Consider the following 19,508-nt stretch of genomic DNA (forward strand, 5'->3'; position numbering starts at 1 on the left):
AAAAGAAACTGTTTATGGCACTATTCCTCAATACAAAAGAAAGCCCAAATACACATAGAATTTGTCATAGCAACTTTTCTATACCCACAAAAGGTAACCCAGACTCAAGCCAGAAATGTAAATATCGATCTTTTAAAACTACCATTATAATAACTGCTTGTTAGCAAAGATAGTGTTCTTCTTTCTCTTTTGTTATCAATTTTCTTTAGGGATTTTGCCCAACAAATATCCCCAAAATATCATAGCTTCAAGAATCTTTTCTCCAGCAGATATAACTTAACGAGAATAACATAACAATCAGAAAAAAGTATTTTAACATACCAAATTATGACTTTCCTCTGTCAACCTGATATTTTCATTCAATAGTTCTTGCTTCTCCTTTTCCATCTTTTCAGCCAGTTGTTTGGCTCGGTGTGAATCTATAAAATAGAAAATTTATAAAATATATTATCTTATTCTGCAAGCAGGTAATTATCATATTTCTACAACTGAGACTGTTCATTTTTGAACTATTTGTTGAGGTATATTCTGTTTCTCCAATTCTTGAAATTGTGTCTGTGCAACTGAAACAAAAATATGTGTAAATTACTTTTTCTTTTTGTTGAATGTTCTTTCTTAGAAATAAAATATAGAAGTCTATGACATGAAACCACTTCTTTAGAATTACTCATGAGAGATAAATTTACGAAGTTTATTGAGCTTGTCTATATCACATTATGTTCCATCGTTTGCAGTAAAAAGATACAACCGATCAACTGCAGAGAACTTACAGGTCAGTATATTTTTGGCAACATATTAAATATGGCAGTAACAGAGTAGGAACATTATAGAATAGTAAGGAAAATGTCTATTTACAATATACTTATTTCTTTTTTTTAATACTTTGATGGATTCTTTCATTAATTAAGTACATGTGTACAGCAATTATAACAATCAATTACTGAATGAGTAATCAGGGAACCAAGATTCTAGCAAAGACCAGACATAGGTGGAAAACAGACATACACAACAAAGACCATGAAATAATCACAATAATACCTACAAAGAAACAAAAGAACAGGAGCAACTCAAGACTCCACTCAAATCTGGGAACATGAACAGGTGCACCAGAAGGGTAAGTGTCCTCTGCTTTTCTAGAAACACCCACTGAATTGCTTATAGTCACTGTATGATCATTGATAAGTAACAGGTTTACAAAAAGTATTCATCATTTTGGAAATCAAGAAAATAAATCACTCCCCCAAAATCAACTAACAATATCCCATATTTTTTTCTATTGCAGACTACTTTACATTATATCAATTCTTACTCTTTACAACACATATTGCTCAATGGGTTAAGTATTGGCTTCCAGTGTCAAAATCAAGGTATGATTTAATATGGATACTGTTGTGAAATGTGTAGGGTGCACTCTAATCAACTGTTCCATTACTTGCTTGTGAAGAAATACTTTAGGTGTTATAGTAGACTGTTATGTTTAGGTTATGGATTGATGTTGATGATGGTGGGGTCATGTAGTAGGTTGCTTCCTCCAATAACTAATTACTTTATTGTGTTCCAACAGATGCTAGTGGAGTAATTTTTTAAGCTTGTTTTGGTTTTTTTTTCAGTTTGGTTCCTGGATAGAACTCTGTAAATTTTGAAAGATGGATTGAATTTACAGTAATAATTACCCTCAAGTATTTTCTGTCTTCTCGTTTCAAACTCTTTTGACACCTAAAAAATAATTGTGCATCATGTTTGAAAAGTAAATGGTAAGAAATGTTTGGTACAAAATACACTATAAATAACACGACCATACAAAGTGAATTATAATTATGTTGAAAATATGATGAATTGTGTAAAATTAAATTTTTCTATTTCTATACTTTTAATAAAAATAATCTTACATCACCATGTTCATCGACAGTTTTCTGAAGTCCATCTGCAATAGTTTTGAACTGTTCTCGTTGACTTTTTACTTGCTCTAGTTGTTCTTTAAGTTCTATAAAAATAATTTGTTTATCTAATTCTTTATAATTGTTAAATACATTGATTCACACAACTTCAATCAATAACATTCATAAATACTGCAATCAGGGCTTTATAATTCCTTCTTCTATTACCTATGTCAAATGAAATTTCATCAAGATAAAACTGAATGTATTTCTAATCTGTTGTAAGCTTGTTGGCTTTATTTCTGTTTTTGGTAGCTTAATTTTCATGCCAATATAAAATGTACAGCACTGAAAAGCAGAGAGTTTATAAAACTCTAGAGCACTGATCTTCCCAAGTTCCTTCAGAAAATACACAAAACTGCATTATCACTTAGAAATTAACTATTTGGTGAGTTGTTTATGTTTAATGTGATATACAGAGGCAAATGTGCCATACATGAGAATCATATTATTTGCATCATATGCTTATCAAATGAGTCGAGCACCATATGATAATCATGTTTCTCACAATCATGATTATCATGTTTTTAAGCCATAATTAACAAATAAGAATTGTTTGACTATCATATGATTATCATATGTTAAATATCATATGATTATCATATGATTGTAATAGGAATCCAGCACCATATGATTATCATACATGACACATTTGTCTGTGTACATGTAGTATCAAATAATTTGCTAATTTGCATTGGTTTCTTAATCATGTTTAAGTCACTGCTACAATACTTAAAATGCAAGGAGTTTGGCTTTCAGTACCATAAAATTCAAATTTCATCAAATATCTACTGTCAACTAAAAGAAAACTTGTTCAATTTTTCAGATATTAGAAGGCCTGTAACAAGAGTTGCCTATCAAGTTTCAATTGTATTTTTTTTTTTTTGCATATTAGTTTATCAAATCCTATTTGATGTCATCACTTACGTCTTATTTCTAGAGTGGACTGATCAAGTGATGATTGTAAATCTTTGATTTTCTCTCTATCTAAAGCACTTGATTCTGATTGTGTTTGGCCTGGAACAACTGCAATAAAACGATTTGTACATGTAGTTTAATATAAAAGTACTTACATGTGTGATTACAATTTTCCAAGTATCGGCATACTAGAATTTCTTTCACAGCTAATATCAAGTACATGTATCAACCAAACACCTAGTGTTTAAAGAGACAAAGTCTAATGGATGTCAGGAGTCAAACTCAATTTTATCAGGTGTTCATATAGACAGACAAAGTCTAATGGGTGTCAGGAGTCAAACTTGATTTTATTGGGTATTTATATAAAGAGACAAAACCTAATGGATGTCAGGAGTCAAACTTAAGTTTATCAGGACAAAAACATAAATTTCATTACATTGCAGAACACCTTATTAACAATATTTCTTCTCCTCTGATATGAATAAAGTGAAAACAAATTATAAAGAACAAAATATAAACCTGTTGATGTAGATCCTCTGTTTAATGCTGCCTGCTCAGCTGCTAACAACTGCATCTCTAAGTCCAGTACCTTTAGCAGATAAGTTACAGTAAACATGTGTCTTGTGGCAACATTATGACTTAAGCAGTTAATTACCAACAAGACCAAATATGTTGATCTGTTTTACAAGTATATTTCAAATTTTGAAAGAGAAACAGCGGAAACTTTGTTTAAAGTCAAATATTAGAAATATACATGTACAAGCAAGCAAGACTATAGTCATAGTTTCTTCATTTATAAAGTTCCATTTCCAATACTCATTATCATTTAAAAATCAGCTACAGACAGAATTCCTGAAATAAGAGATTTTTTTTTAATACACAGCAGTCATATACATGTAGTACCTTCTGTCTTAATTCTTGTTTTTCTTTATCTAATGCTATAAACTTCAACTTATTGTCTTCATGGTCTTTGATTCTCTGTTCCAGCTGTGCCCTTAAAGTTCTGGTATTATTCTGCAATACAAATATATAATAAAGATATCTTGTGTATGCGTATAAAATAAAATCATGCTGGCATAGATACAAGATGTTGTTAGAGTATAAAACATTTAACATCACTGTTGTTCACCTCAAATATTCTACACAGAGTGAGATTGCACATAACCCATAGCTTCGTTTTAGCTTCTTATCATTAACTATCACATTAGACGTATATTTGTCATCTTTAGTGTGGTATCTTTAGTACATTTTTATAACTTGAACCCTCAGGTATACAAATGTAGAGGATAACTACATACAATAATTTCCTGGTTAAGATGCTGTTTTTTTTCACCAAAATATATAAGTTTGTTCAGTGTTCCCTAAAGTTTGAAATTAACATGTATCCTTAAATCATTAGTACTTAAATTTCCAGCATAACAATTAATCATACCTCCCACAAAGTAGTCAGTGCTTTCCTCTCATCATTTTCATCATTCAGCTTCCTTTTTAAGTTGTTAACTTCCATCTCTAATGCCTCTATCTTGTTGCTGTACCTTGTCTTAGTTTCAAATTCTGATCTCTCCAAGTTATTCTGTCAAGTGTAAATACACAACATCTAGAGAATGGCAAATATCTAACCCTTAAATAATTCAAAATCATACATAAGGAGTCAAAAAATAGCAAATTACATTATTTTCTATAAAACTGTTACATTTAATTCCACACTTTTCTTTTGCTGCTATTAACTTGTCATTTATATAGGAACTTAGGAATAAAATGCAGCCCTAAAGTTTAAGGACAAGTAAATAGTCTTGGACAATTGGAATTATCAAATGAGTACAGAACAACCCATCATAATCTACCTTAATTGCCTCTAGGTTTGCCATCAACATAGTCTGTGAATGTCTTTCTCGTCTCAAACTTTCAATTTCCTGGAGAAGCCGACCTTCAGAACTTTTCAGCAGTTCTTTCTCCATTCTCATGTTTTGATTCTGTGCCTGAGACCTGGCCAGGTCCTCCTTAGCTGACATGGAATCCTGAAGCACATTAGAAAAGATTTACCTACTGATCCATGATTTCAAATTGATCCCTGGTAATATAGAATATATTTATTTGGGAAAAGATATAAGTATCACCAATTACTTTGCAGTTAGTAAGTGCTTAATCTAAATATTTCAATAGCATTAAGGAAGCTGTAATTTAATTTTATTATTCTTATGCAAGCAAAAATCTCATATTTTTTTATAAAAATTCTCTGAAAGTATATTTGTCAGTCTTATGATAACACAACACCTGTCTTAGTGTGTTAATAGTTTGTTCATGTTTAGCAACAGAAGTAGAATATTTCTGTATCTTTTCTCTCAGTGAGGCTATTTCTTTCTTGTATCCATCATTGTTCCCTTGCAAAACTTTGTATCTCTCTGCTTGGAAATCCAACTGTAGAAATATAAAAATATAATAATTCAAAATTCTAGAAAACCAATGCAAAATCTAAATATTATTTTTTACCCTTAAAAGACCCTTCTGATAACTCACTGGCTAGCAGAAATTGTCTGGTAGAATGTAGCTTGTTTTTTTAGAGTCCTTACACTTTACACACCATGCCTATGGCTGGAATTTCCATTTATAGATGGAAGCCAGAAAATGATAAGTACCTATTTCCAATAGTTTTTAGCTTTTCATATAGATAAAATATTTATATTCTCAATCAACTTTCTGTCTTTGTTCACCTTTGAGAGAAATTACAGAACAACCCAATTGAGCCATAACAACAGAAGAAATCATGTACTGAGTAAGTTTTGCTGTTTTTTGGTGGTGGCTTAGTTATTAGTTACATACAGACATGAAGATAAAAACATAACAGTTACATATAAAAGATATTTTTCCTTATGCATAAATGTGTATATATGGTACATTTCAAGACAGGAAAAATGACATTATGTCAAAATAAAACAACCTATTTCTATAACAGGCACACAAATTTTGTAACCAGTAAAAAAAAAACTATGAAAAAAAAAAACATACCTGTGATGCAAGTTTGGCATTCTGTACTCTAAATCCATTTAATTCTTCCCTGGCTTTCTCCATTTGATCATTTAAAATTCTAAAAACAAAAAGAAGTAGTCAACATTTTCCTTTAAATTACACAACTACCCAAATATTATTTTTGTTGAGAGATTTATGGATTCATGGATTCTGAGCATCCTACTTTCAAATGACTTGTAATAATCATGACTACAAAAATAGACTTACCCAAGGATTGATTCTAAAAGTGCAATACCAATAATGGCAGAAGTGTAGGTATACTCTTTCCTTACTTCAACAACTGTATTAATAGATATAAAAATAAGCAAAGTATGGATGCATACATAATCTTCTTCCTTTTTTTAAATTGGTTGAATCTAACTCTTAATTTTCAAATGTAAATGTGAAATTCAGGCCAATAGGTGATAACAGTACCTTTCATTTTCATTTTTCTCCTTTTTATAAGTGGTAAAATTTTCAGTCATTTGTTTAAGTGCTGTTTTAGTCTCCTCTATGGTTGCCTCCAATCCAGAACTCCTCGAGGAAACTGGGCTTCTCATGATTGAACTGGCACTCCTACTGGGCATTGGGGTGGTTGAAAGAGATGATGGTATAGCTCCCTGAAATGAAAGGCTCTTTTAAATGTGATAAGAAGGATGATTTAGTAAATCTACTGGTTGACTGATTTTGGAAAGTCCATAGAACAAGGTAGAACAGATCCTGTCTAGTTTTGAGAACTGTGTAAAGCTTGATTAACTAAACAGAACCATGATTTGTATTATACTGCTTACAGCTAAGGTTCACTACTTTTCATTCTTTTATTACTGTATGTAAATGAAAATTTAAAGAGACTGCCCCATTTCAATAATTAATTTTTTTTACCACATATAATACAAAACTAGAAAAGCTGAGAGCAAAGTTAACTAAAGAATACTCTTCAATCCTAATCCAAGGAAGATAAACAATGTCATCAAACTAGGCATTAATGATGCATCGGTCTGAAATTGAATCCTATCATATGGATATATAAACATGTATATAAAGTGTACCAGTATGTCAAAATATCAAATAGCTGTGATATGTAATTGCAGTGAAAATAGTAATGAAATAGTTGAAAAACAGACTACCACCATGATCATTATATACCTCATGTAAAATAACACAGAAAGTGATTAAAAATTAGAAATAAAACGAACTTACTGCATTTTCCTGAGCCAACACCTTGTACATATCTCTTTGGTTAATTATTGCTTGAACCTATAAAGAATATCAAATTAATATACATGTAAATAAAAATAAAAACATAACATTTTCTCTTACCAAAAGGGTCTCTAAAACATGCACAACATGAAAATATTTCATATATGTAAATGAAGTTCAAATCATTAGAAATATCATTTCAATCAATTAATTAAGAGACACTTTCAATTATACATGTAAATGTATATCAGTATTTCAATTTTTAGAGTATTTTACACTGTGAAATACATCCTACACCAAAGTTCACTGTCTATTCAAATACAGTATACACAAACAAGGAACACCATAAAAACTAAACTCCAAATATCAAGGCTCAAAGAATGATAAATCTTCTAAATATATATGTAAATGTAAATTACATGTATATACCATACTTGTATGAGCATTTACCTTAGCATTCTGATACATTATTTTTTTTTTTTTTTTTCAGACACTTGATCTTTTGAAAAGAGGGAACTTACCATTTCCTGTTGCCTGTCTCTAGCTATTTTTAGCTCCTTCAACTCATTCTGTGCCATTTGTAACTCCTCTTTTAACTCCTTTGTTCTAATAACACATACATTTTAAGGAACATAGAGTGATTTTTAGACTTACAGCAGTATTTATTGTAATTTGAATTTTTTTCTTCTTCAAATCTACACACATACAAATTTAATTTATAACGAGAAACTTCACTGTTCTTGTCATCTTAAAGTGCCTTTTTTTTTCTTTTGATTACATGAACCAACATGATATCAATGCTGTTATTTTCATAACATAAGCATAATGACTAAAATTTGAAAGGGCAAATGTTAACACTTGAATATATTATAATACCTGTGAAACTGTGTATATTTCAGTGTTATCTAGCAACACTGTACCCTTAACTACAGAATTACTTCAGTGGTATCAAAATACACTAAATCATAAAATTAAATTACAAATAGTGGTATCTAATGACGATAATGACAAAATTGATCAGTGTTAAAAAAGTGTCAATTTCCTATAAGGAAAACAATTTCTTTTATTTCATTTTTGTTTTTTTTTTTTGTTTATTCAGTGTAAGCTGGCCCAAAGTCATTCATATGCAATAACCTAAGCAACAATTAAAAACAATCCTTAATTAAATAAAATTCAAAACTGTGACAAACACATCCTACAAAACCACAACCTTTGACAACAATAAAACTACTTTCAAATGTATTTTTGAAACCTAACTTATATCAGATAAGATGTTTTCCCTAAAAATTCAGATACACAAAGTACATCAACTGTGTTTCTTACTTAGATTCTGTGGCAATTCTTTCTTCCTTCTCTTTCTCTTCCCCTAGAGCTCTGGCCACAGATAACAATCTCTGGTTCTGCATCTGCAACTCTTCAATATCCCTAAAAACAACATTAAAGTGGGGGATAAAAAGAACAGCTAGTTAAAATGAAAGTTAAAATTATAAATTCAAAGGTTAAAAACAAGATTGCAACATGTAGCCACATGCCCCTCATCACAGCAAAATAAAATGAAGGGTAAAAGTCTGATAACTCCTTTAAAATTTGCTGAATCAAAATGACAGACCAATATGATCAACTACATATGATGACTAACAATCCAACAAAATTTGAACAAAACCCATCGAGGGGTTTCTGAGGTGTTGTGTTTACAAGTAAAATGTGAAAGACGGACGAATGAACTAACATGTGCTCTTCCGCATATATGGCAGGGGACAATATCATTAATGTACAAAGGATGAAAACAAAATTAATGAGAATGAACAAGATTACACTAGACATCTACATATAATTTTCTAACAACAAAACTGACAGAAATCTTTTGAACTTCTTTCTCAAACATAATACCATTTCAAGGCAAATGATTCAGATAAATCAAATCTTTTTATCCATTATGCAATGGAAATATTCCATGAAATAACTTTTCACAACCACTAGAATACTATAATTGTCTTAAGAACATTTGGGTTAAAACAAACCTAAATGTGACAAGTCGTGATGATATGGCATCCGATGAACTGCTAACTTCTTGTGACGACAGGTTGATATCAGTTCTGATGGCACGTCCAGTTTTGACTTCCTCAATCTCTTTCACTAAAAACTGAACCTAAATAGGAACATGATGTCATGAATCTCAAGTTGGTTTGTTAAGACAAAACCATTTTTTTTTAATCTATTCAACTTTCCTTGAGTATATTTTTTATGTCAAAAACAGGATATTTATATCTTCTTTGCTTGTTAGGAAGTTAAGGGAAACTCTATAAAGCTAGCTGTAACACTGACAAGGTTTAAAAAATATACAAAATTGTCTAGTCATTTAGCTCCACTGATAAATTGTTTTCCTGTTTTTTATGTTGTTGAAACCCTTTGCAACAAATACATATGTACATAGATTTAATTTCAATTTTCAACCTACAAGTAGGTGAACCTAGTCAGATGAAACCAACATACAAGTGAACATTGTCAGACGACATCAACATACAAAATTTTAACAGAAAACCTTAAAAACAGTCAACAAACCAAAGATATATATTACCCAATAATAAAGGTAAAGGTACAGGTAAGTTATTTAACATCTGTGAATAAATATGTGTGCAAAAGTCAACATGTAGAACTTATAAAGAACAGAGAGAGTATGACTGATTGGCAAGTATCAGCTTCTCATATGAATGCAAGGCCTGAGGGAGAAAACTTGATATTCCAAGCTGAAAAATACATGTAGCCCCTAGGCTAAGGTAAGTACTTGGAAACCTATGTAAAGGTAGCATACATATAAGTAACATACCTGATGTGACAAGTCCAGCATCTGTTGTTGATATTTATGGTTCTCTCTTTGCATGTAGTTATATTTTCTAATACTCTCATCAGCCTCTGATCTTAAGGTCTGATTTTCCTAGAAAAAAAATCTGCTGTAATATGGGAATGTGTCAGAATAAAAAAGGTGACCTATTACACATAAAGTACATTTGATATTTTTTCTCCAAAATACCATTACCTGGGATTGAAATGTTAAATTATAGCACTTTGAAGTGGAGTGATACCAAATTTAAGACGCCTTTGCAATATTTTACATGTTTTGGACAGAGTCTTTCAAGTTGAGCTGTCAATAATGATAATCTTGTCATAATTGACCAGGTGACTGACAGCTATTAAAACCTGAAAGACAGTGACTAAAAGATGACATAGATGTTCTGTAGGACACAGTAGTATAATCACTCAGAAGCTAGATTTGTATTAAAATTTCAAATTGCTATCAAATTTATTTTCATTTTACATAAAGATAGTCCTACTTTTTCATCTTACATACCAGTAAAGCACCATCCAACTGTTTTGTTAATTGATCAATGTTATTTAGACATTTCTCATAATCCTCTCTCTGCTTCCTCAGGATTGGAGCCTTCTCTTCAATTTCCTGTAGACAAACCAGATCATTATTACATTGTAATTTACATTGTTTCACAAGTTGGGTGGATTAGAATCGTAGGAAAGTGGGAATACATGTTTCATATGGATGCATCTGTAGATGTTTACAGTGAACATATATATACCATTATTGAATGACGAAATAAGTGACTCCCTTTTTATACTGTTATTGAACTTAAACTAGTTACAAGATTCCTGTAAAAAAGTTGTTAATACCTTGATAAAAAATGGAATTTTTGCCACTAAAGCATATTAATACTAAAAGATAACAGATTGTTTAAACTAAATAACTGCTTAAAAAAAGCTACAAATAGTCATGCGTGTAATGTAAGTTGAATTTTACCTGGAGAACAAGGTCCAAACTTTGTTGTAATCTCTGATTTTCTTCTTTCTCTAGCCTTAACTCATCTGATGTATTCACATACTCATTGTAGATCTAAAAAAAAAAAGACATTTGATTATTCTGTTATATTTAATACAATGATAAATCAGACAATTTTTGAAGTACATGTACCTTCATAGGATTAAATGTATTTCAAATCTTTGTTAAACAAACAACTATCTAAACTGAACAAAATCTACAGTCCAAAAAATCATGTATTGTCATGAAAAGAAGGCATCTTTTAATTTTGACTTCCGATTACATGGACTATAAAGACTTAAGACAACCAATATCTCATGTGAAATAAACCTTTCATGTAGCTTTTGTTATTGTTTTCAAGATGGATATAAAACTCACATTGTCATGGAGAACTAATTTTTAACAAGCAACAAGACTCTTTCAATTGTAATCTTTTTAAATAGGAGATCTCAGTGTCTGATCTAATTGAAAACAGTGTTTAATAATCAATAAAATCTAAAGAATTTGATAAGAAGAAATTTATATTAAATCAGCTACTTCCGTGAAATCTCTAGGATTCAGAAATGTTCAGGTCTTTATTATTACCTGAGTGAGTGTCATTCCTGATTTCAGGTATTTACTGGTTGCAGCTGCTGATGGAAACATAGTTTCAACTTGTTGGTCTGTGGCATCTGAATACACAGACATTATTAAATTTTAATCAATTAAAATATTTAAATAAATTTCTTATGTGTGTATCATGCAATGAATAAATAATGAACTACATGGAAAAGAAGGGAATTTACGATAAATAGTCACTACATTATTTTGATTCAATGCAGTGCCTAACAAAAATTCATTCCCTCTAAATAACATCAAGATTGTCAAGCAGGAAGTTTCTTAAAAAACTGAAAGTGGAAAAAGCTCTACAAAATGAAGACTGTATTCAAGCAATAACAAAAAGATGACAGACAAGTCAAAACTATTACACTCAATCACAACTCCCTTGAGTTGGTAAAAATAATGATAAATTGTATATAAAGAACTGCAGCTACATAAACCTTACTTTTCTTCCTTGCAGCTTCAATTAGATCATTGGCATTAATCAATTCTTGATTTAGTTTTCTGATATCATCCTCTGTAAAAAAAAAAAAGAGAGAGAGAAAATATAAATTCAAGTTAAATTCAGTCAATAATATCTCTTACTATAAAGGAAATCATATGGTACCATGTACCAACTACCTGCATATATTAGTGGCATATGTAATAAAGGGAAAATATTGCTCAAAACATAGTAAAAGATAATTAAATTGTTTGATTTCAGTAAAGGGAACAAATATATTGGGCTAATATAATTCTTTTAATAGATTCATCATGATATTTTAATTTTGAGATGCCCACCTTTTTTACCATTTTGTTAACGAAAATAAAAATTATAATGTGGAATACATCCACTTTCATATATGATTGATAGGTTTGTACTACATGTAGCTGCTTAAATTTATGCTTACAATATTAAGCTAGACAACTGTAAATTTGTCACTTCACTTAAAAAGATTATTTCATACATACCCTTTTTATTGATCTCAACTGTTAATTTTCCAATTTCTTCATTTTTCTCTTTTTCCATAATAGTATGCTCTGAAAAGATTAAACATAAATGATGAGCTACACTAACTGACACATGACATGTAGTAAAAACTGAAATGGGTAGACTTCAATATTTCATCTAGTGCACATTTAAATTATATCCCCATGTTGCCTTATCAAAGTATCAATTTCAATACTGTTTTTTTTTTATTGGAGAGTTGGAAAAGTCTTTTTGATCTAACTTTATCAAAGCCTAATCAAGTATACATAGTTTTCTATCCCTGTGCATAATAATTATAAATAAATCGCTTTTTGTCTACTTCCGTTGTAGAGTTTAAGTAACTGCTATCCATTTCTTAAATGACTATGAATATAATTTTAATTCATCAGCATGTATACATGTATTTTTGTTTTTCAAGACAATTTAAAAAAATATGTTATTTGAAAACAAGAAGATGCTTTTTTAAGGCACTGCAAATAAATGGTGGATGCTTTATTGTGATTAGCCAGTATATGGTCACATGGGTTACTATTAGTTTGTCTTTACTAGAATTCATGTATGGCATTTCAATAGACAGATTTCGCCTAATGGTATCTAGATGGATTTGTAACAAAGTGGTACCCATCTATTTTTAAATTGCTATCATTCAGTACAAATGTTTCTCAGACATGTCCTCGCATTCTTTATCAACAAAGTAAATTCACACTTAAGTTCAATCAGTTTTACAACTTGTACCAACTAAATAATCCTTTACATTTGAACAACATAAAATATTTTACCATCAGCAGACACTTGTAAAAGTTTCTGTAATTCCTCTACAGCCCTGTTCAGTTCTGTAACTTTGTCTTCTGCATCTTCTGCTGAGCCCTGAATTATAATCATTACATCCTTTTACATGTACATCAGATTTGTCTGACATGATTAAAATATAAAACTGACTACAGTCTGGTTTTATAAAACATCTCAAACTGACATTTTCCGCAAATTCTTCCTCAAGTCAAATTGGATCCATCATATCACTTCAAATTTGAGGAAAAGCACAGAACTTGAGTAAATCTCAACTTAAGATTTTTTTTTTCAAGAAACCCGGGTCAAGGCCTTTTTTCACAACAAATTTTCTCAAATTTATCTTTACCTCAAATCTGGACAAATCAAATCACTTGAAATTGACGACATGAGGAAAAACTCAATTTGAGATTTTTTTATGAAGTCAAAGCCAGATGAAAATTAATACTCTATCTATATGCTTTTAAAATTATGTTCTATTTCAGTGCATTTACATCATGGAACCCAAGATCATGTTTGATGTCTATCAGATTAGATGAAGTAACATATTATGTTAACTTAGTTAAAGATGGCCTGTTACTACCAACCTTGTATAACTCAATAAGCTTAGATTTAGCTTCTAGTTCCTTCCTGAACTGTTCCTCACTCTGTATATTGGCATCTGCAGCATCCTTAGACCTCTGTATCAACTTCTCCACCTTATTCTCCTTGTCACTACAAGTTTTCTTTAGGGATTCTACAGTATCAGTCAGCTGTTTAACCTCATCAACTTTCTCTTCTAACTGGGTCTGTATGTTGATAACTTTACTGTTCTGTAAAACAATGTTTAGATCATTAATTCTCTCATCGTAAAAACTGTTCACCATACTGGGGTAAAACAAAGTGACAAACACATTGTACATAAGGATGAAAAGTTATAGGAAAATGATATGTTTTGTTCACTGATAATGGTACTATATATATATATGTATATTATACTTCATAAATATTATACTTCATACAAAAATCTTGAATTCTGATTGGGTAATGGGTGATGAGTTATTTTAGTCTATTCCCAGCACATCCTTACTTGCCCCGCCCCCACTGAACAGTGATTGGTGGATCGATATATCACATGATATATCACCCTCCTCCAGGAAATATCACCTTCGACATCACAATATATCACACTTTCGTATTCAGTATATAACACATACTGCCTGTAGTAGAGGGTTTTATGCATCGTATCACACTCTGTAAATATATCACCCTCGACTTCATCTATTGTGATACTATAGTGTAACACCCTCTACTACAGACAGTATACATATATTAATATATGATCAGATTTCAAGAACTACAGTAGATTTATTGAAAAACCTTTCAAGTAAGAAGGCAAGTAAAAATTCAGGGTAAACAGTATTATTAAGATGAAATCCACCTCTGTGTACCCCGCTGTTGTCAAATTTTCCCCACTCCTGCTTAAACACAAGATTAAATATCTTAGCAAGGAATTAAAGCTGTGGAGTATAATAAATGACTTTTTAATGCTTTATAACAGTATTAACACAAAATTAACATCCACAATATTACATTACATATGTTACACTTTGACAATATAATTAACATTAAATGATAAAAACATTTACATCTTAAAAAATATCATATACCTTTATAATATAAAAATTAACTTGAAGTGGCCTATCTAGACATAATCATCTACAATATTATATAAAAAACTTATCTAACCTGTTCTTTTCTACAGTTCATCAACTCCTTGGTTTTTTCTCCCAGGTCTGTATTCAACCAATCAATCTGTCCCTTCATTTGCTCGTTCTCTTGCTGAAGCCTCTTATGCTGAAACTAAAATACTAAATTGGTTAATCTTCTATACATTTCATATTAATAAACATACATGTAGCTAACTAATAAACACATACATGTAGCTAACTACACAATTAGTCAAAATCAAATATTATTATTTTTGCTAAAATTAAGTGTTTTTTAATTCTCACTTTCTGCGAATTTAAGATGGCACACTAAACCCTGAGCAAAAACAAACAAGATGTATTGAGAGCCACTGCACACTATAGATAACTCTACAAAACTTGAGAAATATGTGGGCAAGGTCTGATATTTTATGATATGGCATATCTATAGGAAGCTTTAATCAAAATACCAAGCAGCTATAATGTGTTGTTGCAGAGTGTGACATGTACCTCAGTTGTAACCTGGCTGCTTTGTAGGTCAGACAACTTGGCTTGAGCTTCACATTTAGCAGAGGTAGCCTTAGATAGCTTCTCTGTGATTTCTTTCCATTCCTCTGAAGACAAAAATATATGTACCAGTATTGAATATACAGTTTTATTTGTATTCATAAATTAGTAACCTATATCAATTTGATTGTGTAATAAATATCATTTATATGTTTAGCAAGAAATGATATGAGAGATGTCATTTTCTTTCTATATGCACTCAATTAAGATCAGTGTTAAATTACTACTAGATATAAAACAGCTTATTATCTTTTTTCAAAAATCTAAAATAATATCAAAATATTTTCATTGATAAAATAAAGCTAGAAAAACTGTGAGTAATGCTCACTAAATTGATACCCCCGCTCCCCCATCAGAAAGTTTGATTAAAATCCAACTAGTGGTGTAGAAGAGTTTAATTGGAGTTGAGGATAAAAGACAGGTAACCTATAATCATCAAAGGTAAAGTTCATGTTTAACTTATGACCCCCCTCCAAAAAAAATGATCAGATCAAAATACAAAATGTATGTAATAGGGGTTTGCGTGTAAACAACATTTTGTTATTATAATACTCTGTAAAAGTTTCAATTCGTTGACAGTGGTGTAAGGTAAAGTCACAGATAACAGATATATACACTACTTTCATGTTTTGCTATAGAATATGTGTACTATCAAAATCTGAAATATGAGGTGCACATCTTCCTTGGTGTAGGAGGAGTAGAGGACAAAAAAAGGAAACACCTCTTTTAATGGAAGTGGGGAAGGAAGTGCAGATAGAAGGATGGACATCCACCCCTATTATTTTATCCCCCCAACTTTGCAACCTTCATAACTTTTAGATTTGGTTATAGTTGTGACATGAGGGATTTCATATCAAAACTTTCACTTCATAAATAAGAAAAGAAAGAAAGGTAATAAAGTTTGGAGTTTTTTGGTGACAAAAACTCAGTTATAACATCTTTGTTATACATGCATATTTTTCAACATGTCATGATTTGAAATGTCAAATTATTTTGGAAAAATGTACATCAAATTCTTCGTCTCATTATGAAATAAAGATACATTACCATTCAACCTATCAATTTCTTTGTTCCTTTTATCCAATAAAACTGTGAGATCTCTTTTCTCAGCTTCCAATTGGTCATTAACTTTTGTAAGGTGAAGCTGAAATATTCTATACACATTCAAGACACCATCCATCCTAATTAAGTACGCATACTACTTTTACTGTATTGTACTTAAATGTAAATGTGTAAAAAGGATCTTGTAAAAAAAAACAAATATCAATACATTTTATAAATTGAAATCAGAATTTCTTTTTTCACCCTCTTAACTTCCAATACTTTTAGATATCTATTTTACACAAAATTCATATTTAAAAAAAAAAAAAAAAAAAATGTAGACAGTAACTGCAATGTATTTCAAAACTAAACAAAAATGATAATTTGACTTTGACATCCACAACCTGTAGATTGGCCAGACCCCACATGTACTGTAAGACCATATGTGCTATGGAAATCAAGATTTTTGCTTTATTCAGGAAGAATTGGAGAATTGTTATAAAAGTAATAACTTGCCAGACTAAAGTCTAGATACTTCACAGTTAACACCCTTCGACTGAAAAATTTAATATCATCACTACTCATAGAGCAAATCACAAAATTTGGCACACGTGAAAAAATACCCATGGTATGGTTTGGAACACATATAAGTACAGTCTACAATCTCTTATATCACTGGTCCTTACATATCCAGACATAACAGCTATTGCTATATTATACAGTTCATTAAGGTAGAAGTCAGATAAGCCAAACTAGTAAAATCAAGGTCAGGGGTTTTAACTGAAATTCTTCTGAAATCTGTCAACATCAATATCTGAGTAAAACAAAAAAACTGAACAGATTTTTGGTTTTACCTGTGAAGCAAGACTTCCTTCCTGAGTTTCTCTGAACTCTGCATACTTTTCTGATATATCTTTATACTTTTGTTCTAAAATAAACAATTCATCTTGAATGATGGAATAATGCAATGATGAAGTAGAATAACTATCATCATCATAGCAGTGATTTATAAAATGTTACCTGTGAAAAAAAAAAAGATAATTTACACGATGAAATAAATTCTGTAATTTCACTCTTTGACTTTCTCCCACCAAAATTTCACAAGACGAATATCAATCCACCAATCACAAAGTTCAAAATTAATATGGAAAATAGCAATAAATTATGGAGAAAATCTAAATGATTAAAAAGATAATTAATGTGTTATTGTAAATAACCAAAATATAAACACTTGTGCCTAGAATGCATGAAGACAATCTAGGCATTCTTCAGCACTTGTGATCATATTTTCATTATTCACTCTTTTCAATTAATTATTCTATTAACACATATAGGAACACTAGAGAAACATACAATGTACACTATAGACAGTTGTAAATACATATATATGTACCTAAATAGTGTATTGTGTTGCTTCAAATATAATACTGTAGTTACATTGTATGTAAATAACTAAACTTCCCCTTCAGTTTTCATAATATCTTGAATTAAAAATAACATAATCCAATGCATGAATTTAACATCTTAACAAAACAATAAAATTGAACTACAAATTTGGAAGCAATTCCACATGAACTTTGTAGAAAAAATAAGTCCTCTAAAAATGTTTTTCTGTATTTTTATAAAATATGCTGTAAATGTATTAATTTTCAGATTCTGTCATATTAACATATTTGTGGGTATTACAGCTAGTGGAAATAGACCAGTACCAATTTCAATCCAAATCTAACTAGGCTAGTGAGTATTTTAATAGCTCTATTGGTAGAAGTCTGCCCTACATTATATCAATGTGTCCTACTTAACTACCACAGAACACCTGTATGATCTTTAGGACTCTGTCTTTTAAGTTTGAATAGCTGTCAATTATGATGACCTTAACCTACAAATTTGCCATTAACTATCATAATTGACAAAGCTATTCATACTTTTAAATGCAGTGTCCAAAAGATCACACAGGTATTCTATAGTAGTAAAGTAGAACACATTTGCACTATGTAGGGCAAATCTTTACCTAGAGAGCTATTTTACTCAGTAGCATACCTAAACTTGAAATTGGAACTGGCCTATTTCAAATAGCTGTAATATTCGCGATTACAAAAAAAATTATTAGCATTATATCATGTTTAAAATCAATTTCGCAGGTACTTTTTTTCACCATTTTCTGTCCATCATGAAAATAGCGAAAATTAGTATGTTAACAGTACTTGATTTTAACATTTTACCACTAAACAAAATAATCTACAACCATGTAGTTACTTTTTTGAACAGTGTATATGGAATGAACTTACCTATCTGTGTCAATGATGTTTTAAGTTCTGTGTTTTCTGTTGTTTCTGCTACTAATTTTCTGTTACTCGTTACTAACTGTTTTTCAATGTCAAAATATTGTTGTTCTGAAAATAATTACGAAAAAAGTAAATCTTTAATGCAGTTTAACAAAGAAACTATGTGTTCAGTGATTTTGTTACTCTTTTTCAAAACTGTCCCCTCCTTTTGGGGAAAACTGTGATTTTTGGGATATTGCATTCAGGGCTAAAGCCACTTGAGAAAAACTGGGAGAAGTGACTTCTCTTTCAGAGAGACACTAGGGAGAAGTGGGGATGAACAGGGAGAAGTGAATGCATATGCACATCATTTACTAATGCTTTTTAAAATTATATTTGTTATATGTTACTTACATGCACACAATATAAGAAAGCATTTTTATATATTCATTTTCTTTTATTGAGATAAATAATACTGTTTCTTTAAGCTACATATGTACATGTAAGTAACTAAATATTTTGGACAAAATGAAATCAGCCTGCTGACTGAATGATTGACTGTATCATATATTCATGAAATTAAATTTCTAATCTATACCTCTACCCCTTACCAAATACATGACAACAAAATTAATATATGATTGAGCAAAGCAAAGCTTCTTGCATTGCACTGTCCTACTGATTTTGTCTTTTTTTAGCAGCACT

The 19,508-nt window shown here is 30.5% G+C and overlaps 1 protein-coding gene across 2 annotated transcripts in view; it reads right to left on the minus strand.

The window, feature by feature from the left end:
- LOC148629734 (nucleoprotein TPR-like) overlaps positions 1-19,508 on the minus strand; it is a 56,935-nt gene that overhangs the window by 34,003 nt on the left and 3,424 nt on the right. For both annotated transcript variants that reach the window (XM_088556294.1, XM_088556287.1), the window contains exons 2-29: positions 18,828-18,932; positions 17,394-17,467; positions 16,546-16,642; positions 15,442-15,545; positions 14,972-15,085; positions 13,831-14,055; positions 13,237-13,324; positions 12,439-12,507; positions 11,933-12,004; positions 11,473-11,558; positions 10,870-10,962; positions 10,411-10,515; positions 9,889-9,996; positions 9,083-9,210; positions 8,385-8,486; positions 7,583-7,667; positions 7,062-7,118; positions 6,297-6,481; positions 5,862-5,940; positions 5,130-5,273; positions 4,700-4,873; positions 4,288-4,428; positions 3,759-3,869; positions 3,375-3,444; positions 2,865-2,963; positions 1,890-1,984; positions 1,674-1,716; positions 322-419 (exon numbers count right to left, since the gene is read on the minus strand). In XM_088556294.1, the coding sequence (XP_088412420.1) occupies positions 322-419; positions 1,674-1,716; positions 1,890-1,984; positions 2,865-2,963; positions 3,375-3,444; positions 3,759-3,869; positions 4,288-4,428; positions 4,700-4,873; positions 5,130-5,273; positions 5,862-5,940; positions 6,297-6,481; positions 7,062-7,118; positions 7,583-7,667; positions 8,385-8,486; positions 9,083-9,210; positions 9,889-9,996; positions 10,411-10,515; positions 10,870-10,962; positions 11,473-11,558; positions 11,933-12,004; positions 12,439-12,507; positions 13,237-13,324; positions 13,831-14,055; positions 14,972-15,085; positions 15,442-15,545; positions 16,546-16,642; positions 17,394-17,467; positions 18,828-18,932 (2,951 nt within the window). The remainder of the gene's footprint in view (positions 1-321; positions 420-1,673; positions 1,717-1,889; positions 1,985-2,864; positions 2,964-3,374; positions 3,445-3,758; positions 3,870-4,287; positions 4,429-4,699; positions 4,874-5,129; positions 5,274-5,861; positions 5,941-6,296; positions 6,482-7,061; positions 7,119-7,582; positions 7,668-8,384; positions 8,487-9,082; positions 9,211-9,888; positions 9,997-10,410; positions 10,516-10,869; positions 10,963-11,472; positions 11,559-11,932; positions 12,005-12,438; positions 12,508-13,236; positions 13,325-13,830; positions 14,056-14,971; positions 15,086-15,441; positions 15,546-16,545; positions 16,643-17,393; positions 17,468-18,827; positions 18,933-19,508) is intronic.

Source organism: Perna viridis, chromosome 1 (genome assembly GCF_037379345.1).
Source record: "Perna viridis isolate PV_CMFRI_1.1 ecotype Kerala chromosome 1, ASM3737934v1, whole genome shotgun sequence".
NCBI lineage: Eukaryota > Metazoa > Mollusca > Bivalvia > Mytilida > Mytilidae > Perna > Perna viridis.